This window comes from Perna viridis, chromosome 14, assembly GCF_037379345.1.
Source record: "Perna viridis isolate PV_CMFRI_1.1 ecotype Kerala chromosome 14, ASM3737934v1, whole genome shotgun sequence".
In the NCBI taxonomy this organism is placed as follows: domain Eukaryota; kingdom Metazoa; phylum Mollusca; class Bivalvia; order Mytilida; family Mytilidae; genus Perna; species Perna viridis.
The window spans coordinates 9,397,323-9,423,149 of record NC_142458.1 but is presented as its reverse complement, the minus strand read 5'-3'; the positions used below and the strand labels follow the sequence as shown (position 1 = coordinate 9,423,149).

Sequence of the window (25,827 nt, the reverse complement as noted above, 5' to 3'; positions counted from 1 at the left end):
TATGGTATGGGACATAACTCTTAAAATCAGTGATATGTTTGTATTATATTCAATTTCATGAAAGCCTATCAAGCTTTCATTTGAAACAGACTGAAATTGGTCCAAGTTACTTTGATGTTTATACCATATCGGTGAAAAATGCTGAATACAAACGTTCCAATGACTTGCAAGAGTCACTATCCAAAGTCTACCTCCTTGAGTCAAGCAAACTTTGCATAAAATTCACTAAACATGAATTCCATGAGAAAAATTCAAATGAAGTCCACTTAAAGGCTCAATTCAAACAATTTTTGCATAAACTCTGTGAGGAAATTGTAAGCTCTTATACATAGATAGATTACAGAAGTACAGGGGTTATTTTATAATTCATGTTTGCCCACAAAAATGTATGTTTCCCCCTATCCCCCTTCCAAAGTTAAAAGGATTTATGAATCCCAAAGCATTCATTGCATCATAAATTCCTGGTGATAAATCTGGAACTCCATATCATGTCTTAACCATCCATAAAGTGTCATAATTTGGTGCAGTATTGTTTTTGATGTCACAAATTTCATTTGCTCAATTCAGGTGAAAATCATGTGAAATAATACTGCCCATCTATGGGCAAGACTACATTTGTAAGAGCCTGTTTCATATATTTTTTTTTTATCTCTTTTAGGTTCACAGACAACTGATATTTCATGGACTAACTCAGAAACCACAATGGAAATATATCCAGGACAGACAACTGAAATGTATACATGGAGACCTCATCCTGGAATGACTGGTGATCCTTATCCTGAGCCAACTGGTGAACCTTATCCAGGCCCTGGGCCAACTGGTGAACCTTATCCTGGTCCCGAGCCAACTGGTGAACCTTATCCTGGCCCTGAGCCAACTGGTGAACCTTATCCTGGCCCTGAGCCATCTGGTGAACCTTATCCTGGCCCTGAGCCTTCTGGTGAGCCTTATCCCAGTCCTGAGCAAACTCCCGATCCTAATCCTAGTCCTGAGGCAACAGGTGAACCATATCCTAGTCCTAAGGCAACTGGTGATCCTTATCCTAGTCCTGAGGCAACTGGTGATCCTTATCCTAGTCCTGAGGCAACTGGTAAACCATATCCTAGTCCTAAGGCAACTGGTGAACCTTATCCTAGTCCTGAGCCAACTGGTAAGCCTTATCCTGCTTCTGAGCAAACTGATGTTCCCTATCCTAGTGGTACTGATTCAATTGGTGAACCACATCTCAGTCTTGATTCAACTGGTGAACCTTATCCAGAAATGACCACAGAAGCCCATCTAGGAATGACTGATCAGCGAAATGATAGAACAACTATTTATAATCAAACTCACAGGTTTCCTTCAACAACTACAAGTAGTTACCATGATGGTTTGTTTGTTTTTACATTTTGCTTTTTTTTCAAACCAATGTTTTTAAAGTGGAGTTACAGAACATGTATAAAGAAAGTAAACAATAAGTTCTACTTGTGTATTTCTTTCTCTGAAAAAATTTTAACTGAAGCAATGTTACCAATTCTGAAAGTATCTGAAAGTGAACCTTTGGGTTCTTATGTGGTTTATTTCTTATGGTTGAGATTGCAAAAGATAAGTTAAAATCTGTCCAAAAACAGCAGTATGCTTTATGTTCACTTATCTTAAGTTAAAGATTGCCTTGGTTTTAGAGGATGTGCCAAATCACGATTTAAAAAAAATTTTGCTCTCTATAGTTATATTTATATTTAAACATGCCGTATTGTCCGGACTATAAGTTGATGTGGAGTATAAATCGAATTGCCTAATTTTGACCGAAATCGACAAAAAAACAAAGATAAGTCGAATTCAGCAGATAAGTCGAGGGTCAGATGTGAGCATTAATATCATAGGTACGTGTCAGCCGAGATCTGAGTTGAATGGTTTGTATTCAAGAGTATGTAATTCCAGTGATGTTACTAAGTATAATATTTCTTAATTAAATTAATATTTGTGTTTTTTGCTAAAGTGTACTTTGTCCATGAGTTCAATTATTTTTATTGAATGGCATTGTCAATGGCTGTGAAGCTTTAGATCATCAGGTGTAAAAAATCGTAAACATGTCAAACATGGGCACCCATGTACGAAATAAGTGGGAAATTCATTTGATGTATTACTAAATACAATAAAAAATAATTGTTAATTGCAAATTTGGTTGCAATGAGCCATTTAGATAACACCTTAACTAATTATAATTTGAGCCACTTCATACCGTAAATGGGTTAAAATTTACATATAAAAAGGACAGATAACTCCAGAAAACTCTAAAATGTCTTTCCAGTTAAAAAAAGGAGTTTTGTTAACATATTTTAGAGAGTTTATTTATATATTTTAAAGGTTTCAAAGTGGCAATAATATTCAAATCAATCACCATTTTGACTGCTTGAGTGACGGCGTTCATTGATTGCAGTTTCCCAAAATTTTTTTTAAAAATTTCCCTACCGGTGCACCTATGGTCCATGCTCCCAGTTTTTAGGTTGACACTTTGCTGAAAAAAAAATATCGACTTATAGTCCAGAAAATATGGTACTCATTGAAGTTAAAACTAAGAGGCTCCGCCGAGCTATTTCCCCCGTTCCAAGCTCAATACACATATCTTCAATAATTTTTGACAATGTACCTATATTGTTTTTATCCTGTTATATTAATAGTTTTATGCGTGTGTACATTTTTAAAATAAAATTTTAAAATGCATATCCCCTGAGGAGCCCCGATCGTTAAACCAGAAGAAAAAAATTAATACACATAGAAATCAAATTTAATATACCATTATATTGTTATTCATTAATTTTCATTTAGTCCTAAATTAAACAAAAATTTCATGCTTGTAATTAACAAGTTGTTCATTTTGTAGATGGATGTTATCAGCTTTCCATCTATGACAGGTGTTTTTCAGTCGTAAATCAAACAAAATTCCCCAATGTATTTGGAAGTCAGAGTTATTCTGAAGCAGATTACTTGTACCGTTACATTACGGATGGAATTTATTACATGCAAGGAATGTGCTATGCTATTGTACAACATTTATCGTGCTATTCTGTTTTTCCATCATGTGCCAATGGCAATGTTAGCCAGATTTGCCGGCAGAGTTGTCATGGTAAGAATATTTGCATTTTAACCTCCATGTTAACAGTTAACAGAGGAGAAAGTTTTGAAAAAAAAAAAAAAAACGTTTACGACAATGCAAAGTGATGGCAATAGCTCATATGGCCATTTTGAACAAGTGAGCTAAAATTAGAATAGAAACATTCAACTTGAGATTTTCGTGTAATGCCTAAAAATTTCCTCAAATGCCTGAATAATTTCATTCAATGCCTTAGAATTTCCGAATATTTCTGATTTGCAGCCATCAGTTTGGTTCAAAATTCAGTTTTTGAATATCATAAATTTTGAGATTCTGCAAATTAAACTTTTCTCCTCTGAAACTGCTTATAATCAATTAGAACCAAACTTGGTATAAATGTTTTTTTAGGGAATTTTGTTTTGAACTGATGTGAGGATTTTTGATCCATCAAAGAACATGGCCAACATTGCTAAAATTAGAACAAAGGGATTAGACAGAAGTTTTTTGCATATATCTCCATAATGATTAGGGTTAGCAAAATTTTTATGGGGTAAAAGTGTTCAGCATGACAAGTTCTGCATGTGGTTAAGTATTTGTGTCAATTTATGTAATCATGTTGGAGTTATTGCTCTTTACCAACATCTTTTGCTCTTTTTCAAAAATCTCATCTGAAACTACAAAACCAATTAGAAACAAACTTGGTGTGAATGTTCCTTAGTGTGTTCTGCAGAGAATTGATGTGGAAAATTTGATCCCTCAAAAAACATGGCTGTTGTTACTAAAATAGAACTAAGGGGTTAGTCAGAAGTTTTTCTTGTGTATCTCTAAAACTGTTAGGTTAAGCAGAATTATTTCAATTACTGAAATATTCCTTATAAGGCTTACAAAAGTCTGCATTAGATCAAAGTTTTTGGATGGGTCCTTGTTAGAGTTATTGAAAAATGATGTTTTTAGCAGTTTTCAGCCAATATCTTGATAACTATAATAGATAGAAAGAAACTCAATTGATGAAATTATCCTTATGATAAGTCCTACCAATGTCTTCTTGAATCAAAATTCTGGAGCAACTCCTTATTAGAGTTATTGCCCTTGAAAGGCAAGAATTTAACCAGGTGAGCAATTCAGGCTCCTTGGAGCTTATTGCTTAAAGTTTTCAGCCAATATCTTGAAAACCATTAGATAAAAAGAGACTTTCAATTGATAAAATGATTCTTATGATAAGTTCTACCAAAGTGTTCTTTTGAGTTAAAATAGTCAGACAAATCTTCGTCAGAGTTATTGCTCTTGAAATGTAAAAAAATAAGCATGTGAGCGATTCTGGCTCCTTGAAGCCTTTTGTTTCCGGTTTTTCCCCGAAAACCCTAAAATTTTCATTTTAATTCTCCCCTTTGAATAAAAGTTTTTTTTGGTTTAAAAACCCCAACAATTGTTGATAGTAAATTCTTTCAAAATGATTTAAGTTTTTACATCATAAAAAAATTATTAAAAACACATTGGTGTGCAATGAAATTGGCCGTAAAGCATTTAATGGTCACTCTGTCATGATGTTGACATGCAGTCTGATGCGTAACAGTTCTTGAATCATTTCTTTTTTTAGATTCGTTTGATGTTCTGGAGACAACATGTGGTTATAACACAACATTTATAACAAGCTTGCGATACTTCTGTGATTACCTCGATGATTCTGCTGGATGTATCTCTATACCAAGTATGTACAAATTACAGTTATTTTAAACATGGTTTTTTTATTGCTTCTCAATGAGTGGGTGGTATATTGTCATCGTCTCAATGTTTGTCCATCCATAGGTGTTAAGTTTCCCGCCTTTGACTGGAGCCTCTTGAAATTTTTTGAAAAATTCAACAGCCTCTCGCTTATGTGCCTGTGTTGAAGTGGGAGATTCACAGAAATTTCTTATTTAATTCTCAATATAAAATCGTAATAAAATTTCTTCAGTATTTTTCAAAACAATTTAGCATATCTCCAAAAATTTTAGAGGAAGAGCTCTTGCTTTAGAATTTTCATTTTCATCTGTCTGGCATTCTGCCTGTCTGAATTTTGCTGCAATTATCTCACTGTATGGAACAATCCAAAATATTTCAGCCTCTGATGAATGGAAAGTATACAATTTTGGGTGGTAGTATATACTTAGCAGGACATCAACTGCAACTTCCTGTTTGTTTTGTTACACCAGTTTTTAGTGGAGTCTGAGTTGCTTATTTACTTTTGTTACTTTGTATGTACTATTTTAGTTAATTTATGTTCTTTGTTGTGTATGTCTGCTTTCCATGTCTGGTCTTCGTCCTTGGATTACATTCTTTTGATATCCACTGGAATCTTGGTTCCCTGGATTACCAGAAACACCAGACTTAAATGGTTTGGTTTGTTAAGAGTTTTTGCTTAGTAGCTTCATCATACTTTTTATATCCTTTTTTTATATATATAACCACATAGATCATTTTCCCACTTAACAGTATTTTCCCGCTTTTTTCAGCTAATTTTAACAACACTTCATCAACAACTACCAGCTGGACGCCTTCAACATCAACTTCCTCTCCAAATGGTAAGTTCATATTCAGGGAAACCCTTTTATACTTCAAAATTTGCTTGGTTATCAAGTTTCAAATACATTAGCATTGAAAGAAAGAAGACTTAGGTAAGTGTCATCATTTTATCAAGTGTCAGTGTCTGTAAGTGGGTGAAACATATATTGGTATGGGAAATCCCACCATTTTGAAAGTGTAATTTCACAATTTTCATGATCAGAATCACGAAAAAAGACAATTTTTTTGTATCATTTTAGTAGATTGAGTTATAGCATTGAAAATGAACATTTCAAGGGCAGATTTCTCTATAAAAAAAAACAACCTCATTTTTCTAACATTGTGTTAAAAAAATTCTGAACAAATCTAGTGATGTTGAGATCAAATAGTGTACTTTTCAAATAGAGAAAACATCCTGAAGTGAAATTAAATTATCAGATCGGTGGGATTTGACATGCATGTTTCTGATTTTTCCCATGTCGCCAGATGATTTTGAAGGCTTACCATTAAAGGTTTCACTGTACATTATTTGGAGCTTGTTGTACGGACTGGAGCTCCTCTGACTGCCATTTTATCTCCTACATAACCAGTTGAGAATTGAAATATCTCCTAGGCAAAGCAGTTTAACTCTACATGCTCTAAGATGTACATAGTTAGCTTTTTTCTGGCAAGTTATGCAAAATTCTGATGGTTTTCAAAATCAATTAGAAATAGATTTGTTAATATGATCATGAACAGCATTAAATTTTAAGTGACTGAGATATGTCTGGGTCTTTTCCATACAAATATTTAAAAATAATAAATATTTTTGACTCAAGAGTGTAGTTATGCACTATTAGAAAAAAATGAGAATATTTTACAAATGCAATCAACTCTCAGTATTTTTTGGATTCATATTTCAGTAAAATATGAAACAAATATATTTATTGAATTGTGCATGTAAATGTGAGTAATATACTTTCTATAATTTCATAATTGATTTTTGTTCGTATCATTGAAGAAAGATAACTCTTGAAAAAGGCTTATTTATATTAATTCATAATCTTTTGACTTTTCAGGTGGTGTAACCCACGTTGATTTCATTCCCTTGTCTAACCCTACCTCAGGAAGCAATACACCCACAGGACTAATTGAAGTGGTGCATAATGGTTTGTTTGGGTATGCCTACTGTTACGACAGCACATACTGCCCTACACTTCTTTGCCAGGCTTTAGGATACAAGTAAGTGTTGACAGGGTACCAGTTCTTTATGATAAAACATTTTATAGAAATTTGAAAGGGTGGTACCAATTTCAGTACAATTCTGAATTACTGAGTAACTAATCTCTCTAGATAGAAATCTGCCCTACCTTATAACAATGTGTCCTACTTAATTTCTTCTGAACATGCATCTGATCTTCTTGGCACTGTCTTTCTGTTTTTTTTACCCCCACTCCGAAGGGGTATACAGTTTTACCCTTGTCAGTATTTCCACAAGAGGCAGGCAATGGATGGCATATTATTTTTCTCAGTTTAGTCTTTTTTCCTCTAATATTTTCAATACAACTATAAATCGACCAAGGTATTTGAACTTTTTACCTCTGTGACATACTGGTAGAAATTTTTGACTGCTTACTTAAGGTAAAGTGCAGCAAAAAGATCCCACCATTTTTCTACAGAGTATCTCAACTAAAGGGGTAAATTCAGTTGTAATGGTACAGAAGGCTATTTTTGTAGAAATGTCAAAGAGTTCGATAAATGCGCTCGATATTTTTCTACATAAAAAAGTTATTTTTATACAATTCGGCTAGATTTTCAAATTTTGCGTTAATTACCTCAACAATTTTAGTGCAAAACATACATTAACTGCAAAGAAACTTTGTTTTTCACGAAAGGCACATATTCAACTAGTAAATTATGCAATTTCCAAATTTATTTGAAATACTTTAGTTTTTGGGGCTGATTTTGATATTTTCTGAACATACTCCTTTGACCTATCAACATCTTAATAAGACAAACTTTACAAACATAAATACTTGGATAATATAATAAATTCGCTTTGTTTTTTTCTTAATGTGCCACATCTTAATTATATTCATTTTGCCTGATTCTTAGACATAGAGGTACTTAAAGCCCATGGAAAATTAGTTTACATAGCAGTCTCTCTAATATGTGATACATGTCAAAGGGTTTTTTTTTTGTTTTTTAGTTTCTTTATGGGTCTATACATAATATAAAGTGTATAATTATTCTTTCCAATTTGTCTGTTCTTAGGAGATGATTCACATAAAAATTCCAGTAGTGTCTATTGCATTTCAGTGTCATTTACAGAGTTTTCTCCCTTGGTTTTGAATTCTGCAATACATTTTATTTTCCCTTGCCTTAGCAATAGCAGGGGGTATGGAATTAGGCTTTTGGTCTGTCCTTCTGTCTGTCTGAAATTGGTTTCTTAAGTGTAACTTGAACACCATAATAGAATTTCACCAAACCTGGACAGGTAAAGACGTCCATAAATTTTGGGGTCAGTAGTTTAAAAGTCAAGGTCACACAGACTTAATGAAATAGAATTTTGGAGCCGAAAATAGATCTCCAGAGCGTAACTTTTGAATGCCTTCATAGAATTTCACCAAACTTTGACTATTGAAAGCTTATGAAATGATTTGACTTTTGTTGTGAGGTGGGGGACCTGGAGTATTGTTCTTGTATAATTTATATTTCCAATGAACAAGGGTTATTTGAAAAGTCACATGTAAATTTCTGTTTACTATTGCTGTTTTAACATAATATCATAATAAAAATATGTAGACTTTCCAAACAGGTGTCACATTTTGCGTGATTCTTTGTAATAATACTTTGTATTACTTAATATATAGACCATCTTATTTTGTCTCTACTCAGATCAGGATCGAGAATTAGTTCTAATTACTATTTATACAACCAGCCAAGGATGTATATTAGTTGTTCCTCATTCAACCTGAAGAACTGTTACTTTAGCAAAAGCACAAGTTCATACAAGACAACTATTATGTGTGGTAAGTTTTTATATGAAGTTTATGAATTTGTGAAAACTATGAATACAATATGTGTTTTCATGGAAGAAAGGTCCGTTCATAGCTTTTAATTTTAATTATTTTGATGAAATTTAATAGGAAGAGGATAGTTATCATTTGTAGGTCTGCATAAAGAGAAATCAAAAGAATCAATACTCTATCAGAAATCAAAAGAATGTAATCCAGGGACAAATGCGTATCTCGGTGTAATACATTGTAATTGCATGTTCACATCTATTCTTGCTTTGACTAGAGAAAGGACATACAGTACATTTGAATTCATGTTGGATTTAAACTTATATATTGTGTATGTGGTATGAGGATCAGAGAATGGAGAACTGAAAATCAGTATGGGATATGGGGATGGAGAAAACCTAAAAATCATTTTTAAGGGTCAGATATTTGTAAATCTGAAGGAGTAGTCAAGGAAACCAAGGTTATAGGGGTAATCAATAGAATGTAATCCAGGGAAAAAGACCATACGTGGAAAACAGACACACATACAACAAAGAACATAAAGTAACCAAAAAGAATACATTCCAAGTAATAAAAGTAAGTGAGCAACTTGGACTTCAACTGGGAGCATGGATCAGGTGCACCCTTAAGGTAAGCATCCTCTGCTCTTATAGAAACACCCACCAAGTTGCTCATAAAAAGTCAAGTCCAAGGTAGATGAAATATGATGGATGATGTTTATTGGCTGATGCCAATAAAGGGAGATAATCACAAGAATTTTACATATTATAACAATTCTTAAAATGAAATTTTATTTGAGGTTTCTAAAAAAGCAGAGGACTCTCACCCTACTGGTGCAGCGGTCATGCTCCCAGTTTTTAGTGGAGTCAGAGTTGCTCATTTACTTTTGTGTCTTTGTATGTGTTATTTCATGTTCTTTGTTGTGTATGTTTGTTTTCCCTGTGTAGTCTTTCAGTGATCGGGATTAAAACTTTGAGAATGGACCATTTTTAATGATCTTCAGAATTTTGATGGGCCATTCATTAACATTCTTTTTAAATTTTTCTGATTTTAATGGGACATTTTCAGAAGGAATGTGATAAAAGGCACATGGCCCCTCTTATCCCAATCACTGGTCTTTATTTCTGGATTGCATTCTTTTGATCTCCACTGTAGGCAAATGTGCCACACATGAGAATTATATGGTTTGCATCATATAATTATCATATAAATCGAGCACCATATGATAATCATATGTTTTGGTATACATATGATTATCGCATGATTATCATATGATAATCATATGTTTTTCACAAACATATGATTATCATATGTTTTTAAGCCAAAATTACCATATGATAATCATATGACCACCACATATATATAAATATAAGATAAATATATGATTTTCATATGATTACCATATGATTATCATATGAATCAAGCACCATATGATTATCATATGTGGCACATTTGGCTGTGTAAACATCGTAATTTTTGCTATTTTTGCTGTAGACATAATTTTAATCTATATGAAATCCTAATATTTCATTACTAGTCTTAAATTACATTTAAATTCATAATTCCCATACATGTTTTTTACTAATGTACCACAAATGTCTAAGGGGGTAGACCTAAGGTAAGGGACACAACTCTTAGAAATGATTGCAACGTTTGTAGTCACCAGTTTTAATCAATCTCATGTAAGCATCAAAGTAACCTTTGACTGTTTTCATTCTTTTTCAAATGGAAGCTTTGAAGGCTTTAGTGTAATTGAATATGATAGAAACACATCACTGATTTGGCTTATATGAATTTTTAGTACCGGTAAATAAAACTGTTTTGTATTTCTTTCCAGCAAATGATGATGATACAGGCAACAGTTTAGACTGCAAATTTGGATATTACTACAATAGCTTTTGTTCCTATAACTATTATAGTTTGAGTAATATGAATGATGGTAAGTAAAATTGGTAGTCAAAAATAATTTGCATTTCTGTGACTGATTCATGTCATATGATTGTTTAGAGGGATTTGTTTGACTGTCAACAGGTCTATGACTGATTAAATACCAATGACTGATGTCAGGAGGTTGATGACTGATAGTTGACTGTTTGATGACTGTTGTTAGAATATTAATAACTGATAGGTGACTGATGACTACTGTTAGAAGGTCAATGACTGATAGGTGACTGTTTGATGACTATTGTTAGAAGGTTAATGACTGACAGGTGACTGTTTAATGACTATTTTTAGGAGGTTAATGACTGGTAGTTGACTATTTGTTGACTGTTGTTGAGTTATTGATTTGATGACTGGTGTTAGAAGGTTACTGACTGATAGGTGACTGTTTGATGACTAGTGTTAGAAGGTTAATGGCTGATAAATGACTGTTTTGATGACTGGTTTTAGAAGATTAATGACTGATAGGTAACTGTTTTATGACTGGTGTCATATCAGTATCCAGTTTGTGCATGTAAAATTGAGATCTTAAAAACAGTGTAATGGCAGCTTTATTTTTGTGTACTTGGTAATGCAATGGAGGACCACACTAGTCTTGGAAACATAAACTAGCTTCAATGACCCATGGCTGATATCAGCTTGTTGATGACTGGTAGGTGACTGATGATAACCAATTACTGATATCATCAGTATTACGATATGAAGATTTGATGACTACTGACTGATACCAGAGGGTTGATGACTTATGATCCATGGCTGATATCAGCTTGTTGATGACTGGTAGGTAACTGATAATAACCAAAAACTGATTTCATCAGTATTGCAATATGAAGAATGATGGCTAATGACTGATATCAGAGGGTTGATGACTCAGATGACCGATGGATGATATCAGCTTGTTGATGACTGGAAGGTGAGTGATAATAATCATTGACTGATTTCATCAGTATTCTGATTTGAAGATTTGATGACTAATGACCAGATGGTTTTAATTACTGATGACCCATGGGTGATATCAGCTTGTTGATAACTGGTAGGTGACTGATAATACATGTAACAAATGATTGATGTCATCAGTATTACAATTTGAAGATTTGATGACCCCTGACTGATTCCATTGGGTTGATAATAAATAGGTACCTGATGGATGACATACAAATGTCAACATCAAATTTATTACTTGATAGGCGACTATTTGATGTCAGAATCAGTCTTTTGCTGTTTGAAAAATACATAACTCGGTGGTTCAGTCATGGTTCATGAAATTTGAGCTACCACTAAAGACATTGGACCCTAGATTAATCCCAAACATTAATTACTCAGCTACATGTGACAAGCATTAGTGTCACAAAATTTTGTTTACCTATGTTATAATACTGGTGACATCCAAGTATTACACCCCAACTCAATAAGTTTATGCTAATTGGAATCACCTTGTCCGTCTGTCCGTCCGAACTTTTGAGACAATTATCTCAAATTTGTTATGTAGCTTCATATAAATGGAGCATATATTGTAAGCAATTTTGGTTGCACTCTGATAATACCAACTTTCTGTATGAGTATACATAGCACAACAACATGTGCAACTTAATGTTTTTACTTGTATACCTACTCCTTCCGTGTATTTTTTTTTTTTTTTTTGGGGGGGGGGGGTGTTTTTTAAGATTTATTATCCTTGATGTTTGCATATGTAACACAAGTTATTGTGTATTTTTGCATTGTCTATTTAGGTGTAATTGCCAGCAGCAGATACAGCAATTTTAGATTGGAATCTAAAATCATTTCATCACCATCTAATGGACAGTTGAGCGTGAGAGTTTGGTTCCAAATTTGGGCAATGGACAGATCAATGTTATTTAGCTTTAGGGCAAGGAACAGTGAGCAGATTAAACTTGACCAGGCAGAATTAGGAGAAAGTTTTATATGCCTAACAATACCAAAATCACTCACCGGAACATTAGTGATTAGTTTTGAAGAGAGTTCTTATCCAATTGTGCTTTTACCTGGTCAAAGCTATGCCGCTGCTATTTATGAAATTCAGGCTAGTGAAAGATTAACCTGCCCAGGTAACCATATTTGCCAAAAAAAAAAAAATTAAAAAAAAAAAAAGTTAAGGGACATAACTCTTACAAATAATTGATACGTTTGTGTAAAGCACTTTGCATCAATCTCATGTAAGCATCTAATCTAAGTAACTTTTATTTATTTCATTTTTTTCAAAGAATTGCATGACAGCCTTTGATGAAATTGAATATGGTGTGATCATATCACTGATTTCAAGAGTTATGTTCCTTATGTTTCCTTTTTTCATTGATTATAGAACCATTCCCAGCTGGTACTTGTCAGTTTGATTCCAAGTGTCCATTTGAGATTGAATGTGCCTCTAAAATACAGGATCCTATTCCTTACCAGTGGAACAGCCAATCAAACACTTATGGTAAGTTTATTCCTTATTGAAACATTTATTTTTGTACTGTACAATGATGGATCCAGGCTTGGGTTTTTGGAGTTCAAACCTTCCCTTTTAATGGAAAATGTTAGGAATTTCTTTTTAACAAAATGGCAAGAATAAGCTTAAATAGCCCCCATTACCTATTCCCCTTTTAAAATATCTGTATCAAGCCAACTTTTCCATGCCAGCAACTTACATGAAGTGGTAACCACTGATGTTTCTACTGATTGAGTATAAGTCTGTATAAGTATAAGGTAATAATAGTCTAACTGTATAGTCAAAGTAGTGAGTTATTTTCATACCATGTTTTACCCACTGCCTGTATCTTACCGAGACTTTAATACACTGAATCTTTGGACATTTTTTTTCTTTTTACAATGCTTATTCGGGACTACTATTTGTTATAAGAGAGTTATGAATTTTGTTGAATTTATTATTTTCAGTAATAGAAATTAATCAAGCCCTGTAAAAATATTTTTTTCTGGTGTGTTATACCTGCCTGACTCTTAAATAGAACTTGTACTTTAAGTTTTATTCAAATGTTGTGAAATTTGAATTAACTGTATAATTGTTTGTAGGTAACAACAGCTATTTGATAGCAGATTCATCATTTGGAGATGCAGGGGACCAGGCTAGATTTACACTACCAGTAAACATGACATCCAGTCAAAACCTTCAGTTTCAATTCAAAAATACAGGATTTGAAAACTCAAGTTCAAATGCATTGAAGGTAAAAATAATAGAACTTTTTTTGGTCAAATAAGAAGAGACTTTAGGGTAGACAATTTAAATACAGGCCATGTAAAATTCAGGCACTGCCTGTGGTAGAGGTGATTAAAGGTTTTGATGTTTGTTGGGGTTTAACGTCCGAGCAGCAATATTTCAGCTATATTCAGACGATGAACATGAAATTGATGATAAAATGAACATGAAATGATGATGAAATGAAAAAGGGATGGGACACAAGGAAAATGGGGTCGACAAATTTTGATTGCCACTGGAAATAGGGAGAGGTGGGTAGGGTCGGGCAATTTAGCCTCCTGTGCGGAGCCCTATGGTTCCTACTCAGGGAGAATACCACAGTAGGGTTCTGTAACGTGCGAGGAACGTGGCGTCTTTCCCCACATGGTGCACCGCTATGGTTTGCGGTCAGATTCTCCGTATTATAGCCTGACAACCCCAGCATGTAACATGCCAGGGATACCCCATTCCACCACCTGGGGCACACAACCCAGTTGCTCTGTAATTGTTTTGAAAAATCCACTGAAAAAATGGTTTTTTGGTCTGCATATGCTATATTTTTACATAACAGTAGTCATTTCTATTTTGTACTTTTTTTATATAAAAAACCATAATTCAAACTAAACACAACCAAATCAAATTTAATCAAGAACAATAACTCTTGCAAAATTCCAATTTCATACACAATCTATATTATTATCAAGAGAGTGAGTTCAACCTCCTAAGAACAGACAGATTAGAATGATTTATTATACATTTCATTATATAAACCTATATAACAAATTGAGAACAAAATATAGATGTATCACATGTTACAACATTTGCATGATCCTTACAAAGACTTGCTACTTAAATTGGTTCCCAATCACTTACAGGATGCATTGACACTATTTAAAGGATGTTGGCAAAAATAATATTGATTTGCCATCCTCTGCATGACTCTTGTGTGATCCTGTAATAACCAACAGATGATTAAGTCAAGGAGTATCCCAAACAAATTGATGGTCTGCTAGCTAATGTAGGAAGAAAAGGAATCTTTATATGTCACTTCTTTGACCAGTAACTGTTGGTCTGTCCGTCTGTTCATATAAGTCCACACATTGTGCAAATTATTAAAAAAGACAAGAATTGATTTTTATGGGGTTTTTTTGCATAATGTATAAATCAGTGGAAGAAAATTCAAGTTAATTGTTTGCTGTTTCCTGTTGTAAGTTTTTTATCATATATTTAGGTAAATCTGAATAAAAATGGTGTTGTAACTGAAGTTTACCATAAAGATCAGGTTGACACTAGAGGATCATGGGAAACTGCCTGTATTTCCATGGAAACAGGGGAAGTAACCAATGGAGTGCTTGAATTTGTGGCTGAAAAAGGGTCATCATTTGTTGATGATATTGGTATTGACAATGTAACGCTTACAGACAAAGAATGTCCTCGTAAGTTCCCTTACTTTTTGTTTACAGAAGTTGATTTTAAATTCTAGATTATAAAACTATGGAAAATAACGTATAGTGAGAAAAAGCTCACCAGTTTAAGTCCACTTATTTTACAATTATGATCCCATGGACAGTATCTTTGAAAGAAAAACTAAAGATTATGAAAAATTTAATACTCATATTCATTGGGCAATTTGCAAAATTTTACATTTATGAAAGTTACCTAATGTTATAGCTTACATTAAAATATAAGAATTCTGATTGGATAATAAACCGGGACATCTTGCTATGTATATGGTTTTAGCCGTAACATAAGACTTTTCAATTTCTAGTTGTGCTCAGGGAATATAAATCATAAGTCATGAATGTAACATTATATACCTGTTCAGCTCATGGAATATAAATCATAAGTCATGAATGTCACATTATATACCTGTTCAGCTCATGGAATATAAATCATAAGCCATGAATGTGACATTATATACCCTGTCTAAGGCTGGAATAACATATACTGTATTGCTTTTCCCCATTGTGGTTTGTAAAATTAAGAATTTGGGTCCTTTCTTTCCAAAGTATTCACTACTTTATGATATATTATTATACTCCCTAAAAGTTTGGAGGGTATGTAGGAATCACCCCATCTGTCCGTCTGTCCATCTATCCATCCGTCTCCACATTTCTTGTAAGCCCAACTGCTCCTAAACCCCTCAAGGTATTTTGATGAAATTTTGTTGGAAGGCTGAAAATCATATGTAGATGAGCATGATGGAACACAATTATAGTTGGCAGACTTCAAAGGGGGATAATCCAAATTAAGTAAGCTCAACTCCTCTTTAACCACTCACAGGATTTTAATGAAATTATATAGGAAGCTTGAGTATCGTATGTAGATGTGCATGGAGGAACATAATTACTGTGGGCTCCATGGGGTGATAATCCATATTTATGATTTTACATGTTAAAACATTTTTAACACAAGTGCTCTTTCGCCGCGCAAGGGATTTTTATATAATTGAATAGGAAGGTTTGGCATCATATGTAGATGTGCATGAAGGAACACAATTACTACCAGTGGTCTCCAAAGGGAGATAATCCATATCAATGGTTTTACATATCAAAACCTTGTAAGTGCAACTCCTCCTAAACTGCTCAAGGTATTTTGATGTTATTTCATAAGAAGGTTTGGTATCATTTGTAGATGTGCATCAAAAGGAGATTAATCCAAATTAAAGGTTTTTCATTTTAGTACATTTGAAATGGGGTTATTCTGTTTGTGAGCTTGCTCACAAGATTTCTAGTTTAATTTCAGACTTCGCATCATGTACGTTCCAGTCCCGAAGAATGTGTGACTATAGCACTAAATCTGAATCAACATTTGCATGGCAGTGGGGAAGCTATTCTGGAAGTCGCTATATGAATCAGTTTGTCCCCAAAAATGATGTTACTGAAGGATCCAATACAGGTTAGTTTTACTCCTTTATTATGTCCCTCCTTTGACGGAAATTGTGTTGATGAAGTGAGTCCATCTTTTTATCTGTCCATAATATTTTTAATTACAGTTTTATCTGAAACAACTTATTACAGCTAGTTGATATTTTGACAGAAGCTTAATTTTTGTTATTTTTGGATCTGCTACTACATGTATACATTTATATCCTACAAAATAAAGAATAAATATTCTACATGTATGTATGTATGCCTTTTGGTGGGATTCAATTTTCAAATGTGAGCAAAAGTAGCATCTCTTTGGTGACTTTGTTCATATTTTAACTATATGGTTAATGGCTGTAAGAAATATGCTTTAAGGATGTAGACCTAGGGTAAGGGACACAACTCTTATAAATCATTTGAATGTTTGTATTCAGCATTTGACATCAGTCTCATGTAAGCATAAAAGTAACTCAGATTGATTTCATTCTGTGTCAAAGGAAAGCTTGAAAGGCTTTGGTGAAATTGAATATGCTACAAACATAACACTGATTTCAAGAGTTATTTCCCTTGCCCTAGGTCTACCTCCGTAAAGAACTCTTTGTTCACGGTTTGTCTGGTTTTAACTCACTTTCAACCATCTTGTCAAAAACTAAAACATCGAAAAAATATCACTGTTTTTGCTTCTATCCTCTAAAAAACAAGGGTCAATGGGTAGGCAAAAACTTCTTTTTTGTTTTACTGACTTGTTTTGTAGACACATAGCAAGGCTCTAATAGTGCTTGCCTAAAAATGGCAAAACCAGACTTAAATATAGGCACAAAAACTAGGGTGGGTAGGGTTAGTAGAAACACAGGTAATTTCATGAAGGCCTATAGTTTAAAAATTCAAATATGGTACTCTTACTCAACTACTTCAAGTTTTTACACTGCTGAAAATTTTCTGGACGTATAATGGTGTCATCATTGTGTGCTTTCAGTAAGCCATTTGTTTTATTTTATTTTACAGGTAGCTATGTTTTTACCTTGCCGTGTTACTATTCTAACCCTAGAGGAAGTGAAGGAGATGTTGCTGATTTAGAAACTGTCACTTTCCCCGTAACAGCATCCAAGCCAATGAAAGCTTCATTTTATTATCATATGTATGGTAATAATATGGGACAGTTCAAAGTTCATGTCAACAAGCATGGAAGCTCAGCACAATCAACGGAAGAACTTTCCATTGTAGGAAGTCAAATTGATGAGTGGTTATATTCCTGTATCAACCTCCCTCAGACTGATGCCTCAGTCTCTATCAAGTTTTCAGCAATACTTGGAGATGGTTGTGATTCTGTAACTGCTATTGATGATGTCATGATATCAGAGGGCACATGTGCAGGTATACCATATTTTCAGATTTTAATGCATCATAAACAGGAATATTTTTCCATACTCCAACTCATTGAGTTGGTGATAAATTGGAATCACCTTGATATTCATGACATTAATCCCAATGTTTTGGCAGTTATCTAAACTCCTAATGGATTGATTGATGACAAACATTTGCTGTCTAGCAACTTCCTTATAATACAAATGGGGAAATGCCTAACATGATATCTTATGTTTAATTGCATCTTGGACATGAGAATAGGTTTGGTTTAGACAGGTGTTTGGTTTAGACAGATGTTTGGATTAGACAGGCTTCCAATTTACTATTAGGTTCAAAATACATTTGAACTGATATGAATAAATTTCAAAATACTTCTGGTTTATGCAGGACATTGGATTGTTCAGGGTATGATTTATGCAGGACATTGGATTGTTCAGGGTATGGTTTATACAGGACATTGGATTGGTCAGGGTATGGTTTATACAGGAAATTGGATTGTTCAGGGTATGGTTTATACAGGACATTGGATTGTTCAGGGTACGGTTTATACAGGACATTGGATTGTTCAGGGTATGGTTTGTACAGGACATTGGATTGTTCAGGGTACTGTTCAGACAGATTAGATTGGTCAGGGTATGGTTTGTACAGGACATTGGATTGTTCAGGGTACTGTTCAGACAGATTAGATTGGTCAGGGTATGGTTTGTACAGGACATTGGATTGTTCAGGATATGGTTCAGACAGATTAGATTGGTCAGGATATGGTTTGTACAAGACATTGGATTGTTCAGGATACTGTTCAGACAGATTAGATTGGTCAGGGTATGGTTTAGGCAGGACATTGGATTGTTCAGGATATGGTTTATACAGGACATTGGATTGGTCAGGGTATGGTTTGTACAAGACATTGGATTGTTCAGGGTACTGTTCAGACAGATTAGATTGGTCAGGGTATGGTTTAGGCAGGACATTGGATTGTTCAGGGTATGGTTTGTACAGGACATTGGATTGTTCAGGATACTGTTCAGACAGATAAGATTGGTCAGGGTATGGTTTATACAAGACATTGGATTGGTCATGGTAGGGTTTATACAGGACATTGGATTGTTCAGGGTATGGTTTATACAGGACATTGGTTTGTTCAGGGTACGGTATATAGAGGACATTGGATTGTTCAGGGTACAGTATATAGAGGACATTGGATTGTTCAGGGTACTGTTAAGGCAGGATATTTGATTGGTCAGGGTATGTTTTATACAGGACATTGGATTGTTCAGGGTACTGTTAATGCAGGATATTGGATTGTTCAGGGTGTTATTTATACAGGTTGTTCAGTATTTCAATATGTATTTCAGTTCATCTTGATGAGTTGATATGTGAGTTTGAAGGGACTAACACTTGTCAATACTCCTCCAACTGTACAGTGGGCTCCAGGTTCCAGTGGACCAAACAGAAGAGTAAAACTCCATCACAGGATACTGGACCTATTGGGGATGCTGATGGAAACTTTGAAGGTAGGACAATGAAAAATATGTTAAAATGTTACTAGAAACAACAGGAGTACTTAAGTTTTTCTTTTGGAGGCTATTTGATTTTTGCAATTTTCGCGATAGACATCACTAGGTGAAAGTATAAACACAGGAATTATATACCCCAAAATTTAGGGTTACTTATCCTTACAGTATATTAGGATAAATTTTGGAATCCCCAAAATTTTTTTCAGCAACATCTATTTTTACAACAAAAACACTTATTTTAAAAAAAAACAAAAAAAAACAAAAAAACATCTTGTTGCATTATATGGTTGATGAGATAGTGAGAGTTTTAGTGTGACAGGAAATTTTCCCGTATTATTTGATGGTACTGGTAGAATCTTTCTTTCATATAGTAAACCTAATCCTCACTTGTGCACTTTATGTTGAAAACAGTGACTCAGTATGGCAGTTATAGGGTATACTTACAGTATAAAATGTTAAAAGATATTCTCAGTTTGTTTTATTCTGAAATGAAACTTTATTGGCAACTCAAGTGTAAGTTTTTGTTAGAATCAGGCAGAAGGGAAGAATCATAAACAGAACATGTTATTTAGGTTTCCCGTATTAAATGTAAGTGTTTGTAAGAATCAGGCAAATTGGGAAAAAATCAGAAACATGCATGTCAAAACCTCACCAATCAGACAATTTAATTTCAGTCAAGGATGCTTTCTCTATTTGAAAAAAACCACTATTTCATCTCTGTATTACTAGATTTGTTCAGACATTTCTCAATAGAATGATAGAAAATGAGCTTTTTGACAGAGTTGTCTACTCTTGAAATGTTCATTTTCAATGCATTTCAATGAAGTAACTCAAAGGGCTATAGAAAATTTTGTATTTTTTCCTTGATTCTGATGGTGCAAATAGTAAAATTGAATTTTCAAAATGGTAGTTTTTTTTCATACCATGTCTCGCTCACTGCCTGATTCTTACAGAAACTGACAATTATTTTTTCCATTGTTCTTATTGCCTGATTTCTCAATCTATTGCCTTGTGACTACCGGTAAAAAATATCTGCAATTTTCAATTACATTTTAAGTCCAACTGACTATGAAGGCATCACCACAGAATAACATTAGTTTTGAACATCGTAAAAAAATATCCCATCTTGACCTGTCATGTTTTAATACTGTAATTTTTCTTTTTTTCTTTTTCAAAAGTGTGGTTTTCTGTATATATAATTAGTGTACAATTTATAACATGTCATTTTTTGGTTAACTGTGATAAATTGTGAAAAAAAAAGATGATTTAAATCTTAACCCATGCATTTTTTGTTTGTTTGTATATTTAGGACATTTCATGTATGTCGAAAGTTCACATGGACAACCAGGTGACACTACTCACTTGTCCTTCCCAGCATTCACCAGTTCAAACCCAAGCAGTTTGCGGTTTTCTTACCACATGTGGGGAGACTCCATTGGAATACTTCAAATCCTATCCAAAAACACTGCCACATCAATGGTTAACAGTCTGTGGTCAAAGACAGGAAACCAGGGCACTGAATGGATTAAGGGTTGTATAGATTTACCTCCCTCAACAGAACAGAATATTTACTTTGTGGCAACAAAAGATATAGGATTCAATGGAGATATTGCTGTGGACAATATTTTTGTTAAAGATGGAAATTGCCCAGGTATTTCTCTATTTACTAGTTGTTGCCCCTTGAACTTATTAAATTCTTGCTGATTTTCATCCATACGACATTGTAAAACTCCCAAGTCTTCATATTTTTATGAAGTTTCATAGAATAAAGTTCAACATCGGAACACTTTTCTTTTATCCACCAGGGTTGTATCCAGGCAATTATTTGCATGTTTTTGCCAAATTTCTGTGTGAAATTAGATAAAGAATTCCCCCAAAAAGGGAGGGTAGTGACTCCTTGATCTACCTCTGTATCTGCAAATGTTCAATTTTCAATTTCTTTACCAAATATACACTGTTGGTAAGACCAGGTTTTGTAGTCTTACTTAAGCCTTGAATGATATTCAACCAGTCATTAACTTAATAAGGTAGACTTAGGGTAAGGGAAATAACTGTTGAAATCATTGATGCGTTTGTATTATTTTCAATTTCACCAAAGCCTATCAAGCTTTCATTTAAAACAGAATGAAATCAGTCCAAGTTACTTTGATGCTTACATGGGATTGATGTAAAATGCTGAATACAAACATTCCAATGATTTGTAAGATTTGTGTCCCTTACCATAGGTCTACTTTCTTAAGCTTATACAAGATTTACTTAATAAATTTCATTTATTTTCTTTTTTTTTTTTATTTAAGGTCCAGCAAGTGCCACATGTGATTTTGAGGATGAAGATTTCTTTTGTGGTTACATCAACAGCACTAATCCATTCTCTGGCGGGGAGGGATGGTCTTCTGTTTCCTACGATTCTAAAAAGAACCTAGCTGCACAAGCTAGTTCTGGAACAGGTAACCAGTCTTAATCTCCATGCACAATTTTTTACTTAAAAAAAAAAAACGTCAGAAAAAAAAAAGTCAGTTAAGAGGTTGTCCATGTAAAAATCAGACAGATCCTATGATGTGGTATGCCATAGGGTAAATTTTATCCTGCAGAATTTTTTTTTCAATCATACGTATGTCAAATACTAGTAGTACAGTACTTGAACCGATCTGTGCAACAAAATTTGTGATCAGTCATTGATCACTGATCAGTTTCCGGTCAGTCATTGATCTGTCAAACCGATCCATTAAACCGGTGATCACATCACGTGAGCACAGAGCGGTTACTGTATTTTAGGGTTTTCGTTGTTTTCTTTGTCAATTTTACACATATTTACATAATGCAACAGATTTAAATTTCAATTGATACTTTTTTAGCTCACCTGGCCAAAGGCCATGTGAGCTTTTGCCATCACTTGGCGTCCGTCGTCCGTCGTCCGTCGTCCGTCCGTAAACTTTTACATTTCAATCTTCTTCTCTGAAACCACAGGGCCAAATAAAACCAAACTTGACACAAATGTTCACTGGTATGAGGGGATGAAAGTTTGTGATTTTGGTGCCGATCGGAAATTCAAGATGGCCGCCACCGAGGATCTTAGTTTAACATTGGACCCTATGGGAGAAACATGTAAAAATCTTCTTCTTGGAAACCACTTGACCAAATTAAACAAAACTTGACACAAATGTTCCCTGATATGAGCGAATGAAAGTTTGTGATTTTGGTGCCAATCGGAAATTCAAAATGGCCGCCACCGAGGATCTTAGTTTAACATTGGACCCTATGGGAAAAACATGTAAACATCTTCTTCTCGGAAACCACTTGACCAAATTAAACAAAACTTGACACTATTAAATGTTCACTGATATGAGGGGATGAAAGTTTGTGATTTTGGTGGCGATCAGAAATTCAAGATGGCCGCCACCGAGGATCTTAGTTTAACATTGGATCCTATGGGAAAAACATGTAAAAATCTTCTTCTCGGAAACCGCTTGACCAAATTAAACAAAACTTGACACAAATGTTCACTTTTATGAAGGGATGTAAGTTTGTGATTTTGGTGCCAATCGGAAATTCAAAATGGCCGCCACCGAGGATCTTACTTTAACATTGGACCCTATGAGAAAAACATGTAAAAATCTTTTTCTCGGAAACCGCTTGACCAAATGAAACAAAACTGGAAACAAATGATCGTTGGCATGAGGAGATGAAAGCTTGTTTTCCTTCTGAAGACTGTCATTTATTCAAATTTAGTGAAACCTAACACATATATAATATGTGTGTTTTTGTTCACTACAATCTTGTGGTTACTTTCATCAACCATTGAAGCACTAAATCGAAAGGAGAGGAAAAATCTGTTTATGGAAAGAAACATGCTTCTTATGTGGTTTTTTTTGTTGTTTGTTTTAGCTCACCCGGCCGAAGGCCAAGTCAGCTTATGCCATCACTTGGCGTCCGTCGTCGTCAACTTTGTTGTCGTGGACAAATTTTAAAAAAAATCTTCTTCTCTGAAACTACTGGACTGACAGGTTTTAAACGTGGCATGATTGTTTCTTATGGTGTTCTGCACAAAATGACCGTTGGGATTTTTGATCCAAGAAAAACATGGCCACTGTTACTAAAAATAGAACATAGGGGTCAGTTTTTTGCAAATAACTCAAAAACCATTGCCTTTAGCAAATTTCTGGCATAGGGTAATATTGTTCAGCATCATGAGATGGAACTATGCCCAAATTTTCAAAACGATTGGTCAACTGTTGTAGGAATTACGGCTGCTGAAACAGTTTTTTTTTGCATTTTATGCACGTGCAACTTTGAAAATCTTCTTCTCAAAATCCATTGCACAGAATTCAATGAAAGTTGGCATATATTTGCCTTAGGGTCTCCCACACAAATTGACATACGGGATTGTTGATTTATGAAAAAACATTTCTGCCATTACTAAAAATAGAACATAGGGGTTAGATGGCAGTTTTTTGCAAATAACTCAAAAACCGTTGCCTTTAGCAAATTCTGGCATGGGGTAAAATTGTTAAGCATCATGGGAAAGACCTATGCCGAAATTTTCAAAACCATTCATTGACTAATGTAGGAGTTACGACCCCTGAAACAGGTTTTTTGTTGTTTCTTTTTTTTTCACATGTACAACTTTGAAAATCTTCTTCTCCAAAACCATTTAAGATCATTGAATGAAAATAAGCATAATAGTTCTTAAGTGTATTGTGCTCAAAATGAATGTTGTGATTTTTAATCTGTGAACAGGTATGGCTGCCTATACTAAAAATGGAACTTAGGAGTCATAAGACAGGTTTTTGAAAAAAATTCAAAAATTGTTGCCTTTAGCAAAATTCTGGTTCAGGTCATAAAAATGCTATGAATAATTATAGTTGATTTTAACTTAGCCTGTCTCATTCCTCAAGTTCAAATAAGCAAATGGTTAACCAGGTGAGCGATTCAGGCTCTTGTGAGCCTCTAGTTTCACTTTTCTTTTATTTTAAACAGATCATCCGTCATTTCACATAACAGAACTGCGATCAGATCGGTCACCAGTCATCGGTCAATGATCTGTCAGCGGTCATCGATCCTTCAAATTGTTGCGTGAATTGGTTCAAGGACTGTATAAAGATTTTTGTTAATAGACAATGGATAAACTGGAAAATGTTTTTAAAATCTCCCAACCAAGCAACCAAATTTTGTTCAAATTAAAGAGTTATCTCCCTTTTTCAATTAATTTCAATGCTTTCTATGTAAATTATTTCTTATTAACCATTCCAGTTTATTTATAACTAACATTCAACTTTGAGAAAAGATGCATTTGTGATATGAAATGGATGAATATTTTTTAAAAACAAAATTTGTCATGGGCCACCAACTGCCTGGTTTATGTGTGGACACCTTCTTAGAGGTTAAGGGATGTAAAATTTCCTTGAAGGGGCAGAATAAGGGATACTACAGAGAGTATTAATTCCATTTTTGAAATGCATGAAGAGTGATCGAGGGAACCAAGATTCAAGCAGAAATCAAAAGAATGTATACTAGGGTCAGAGACCAGACAGGGAAAACAGACACACACTACAAAAAATCTGAAATTACCAAAACAATAGGTAAAAAGCAACATAAATTGACCCTTCTTGGTGTCATGGTTCTTTAAAGTGTCATTGTTTACGTTTTTATCATTTTTTGCCTATTGAAAGCAGATTGATGATTAATTAAAAACATAATAATTTGTTCAGCGTTTCAATATTTATTATCGGTACAAATTGCTGAAAAATCTGTTACCATTTCTTAGAGTGTGTTACTTTCGACATTTTTTTTTATCAGTTTTTGCCTATTGATATAGCAAACTAAAGCAGATTTATGATAATTGTATATTTTTAAAATGTTCAGTATTTCAATGTGTATTTTTGGTGCAAATTTCAGAAAAACATTTTGACCCTTCTTTGAATTATGGCCCTGTGAAAATGTCATTTTGACCATTTCCCCTGTTGTTAACAAGACTACAGCAGATTGATGATTAAAATAAATTTAAAAAATCTGAATGTAAAGTATGTATAGATCTATGATTGGTACAAATTTGAGAAAAATCTGTTTTTTTCCAGTTTTTAATGATTTTATGCATTTTTCGCTTGTTATTCAGTTAACATAAATAGAATGAAAATTAATTTTTACTTGGAGCTCATGTGACTTCTGAGTTTTAAAACCATTTGATGTCAATCAAAAGGACTTCCAGTTGATAACTGACTTAACACTACTTCCACCGCGAAAGAAATTTGGCGGATAAATATAAAAATGTATCAAATTGAGTATTTTGTATAAATACATTGCCCGTTTTTACAGTATACGATTGAAA

General features: G+C 34.0%; 1 protein-coding gene across 2 annotated transcripts in view; it reads left to right on the top strand.

The window, feature by feature from the left end:
• LOC148598140 (MAM and LDL-receptor class A domain-containing protein 1-like) overlaps nt 1-25,827 on the top strand; it is a 156,544-nt gene that overhangs the window by 102,402 nt on the left and 28,315 nt on the right. For both annotated transcript variants that reach the window (XM_088562174.1, XM_088562173.1), the window contains 16 exons: nt 659-1,369; nt 2,864-3,106; nt 4,671-4,781; nt 5,566-5,634; nt 6,673-6,835; nt 8,492-8,625; nt 10,457-10,558; nt 12,291-12,626; nt 12,881-12,997; nt 13,591-13,742; nt 14,985-15,189; nt 16,499-16,651; nt 17,626-17,994; nt 19,341-19,499; nt 20,812-21,153; nt 21,800-21,949. In XM_088562174.1, the coding sequence (XP_088418300.1) occupies nt 659-1,369; nt 2,864-3,106; nt 4,671-4,781; nt 5,566-5,634; nt 6,673-6,835; nt 8,492-8,625; nt 10,457-10,558; nt 12,291-12,626; nt 12,881-12,997; nt 13,591-13,742; nt 14,985-15,189; nt 16,499-16,651; nt 17,626-17,994; nt 19,341-19,499; nt 20,812-21,153; nt 21,800-21,949 (3,516 nt within the window). The remainder of the gene's footprint in view (nt 1-658; nt 1,370-2,863; nt 3,107-4,670; nt 4,782-5,565; nt 5,635-6,672; nt 6,836-8,491; nt 8,626-10,456; nt 10,559-12,290; nt 12,627-12,880; nt 12,998-13,590; nt 13,743-14,984; nt 15,190-16,498; nt 16,652-17,625; nt 17,995-19,340; nt 19,500-20,811; nt 21,154-21,799; nt 21,950-25,827) is intronic.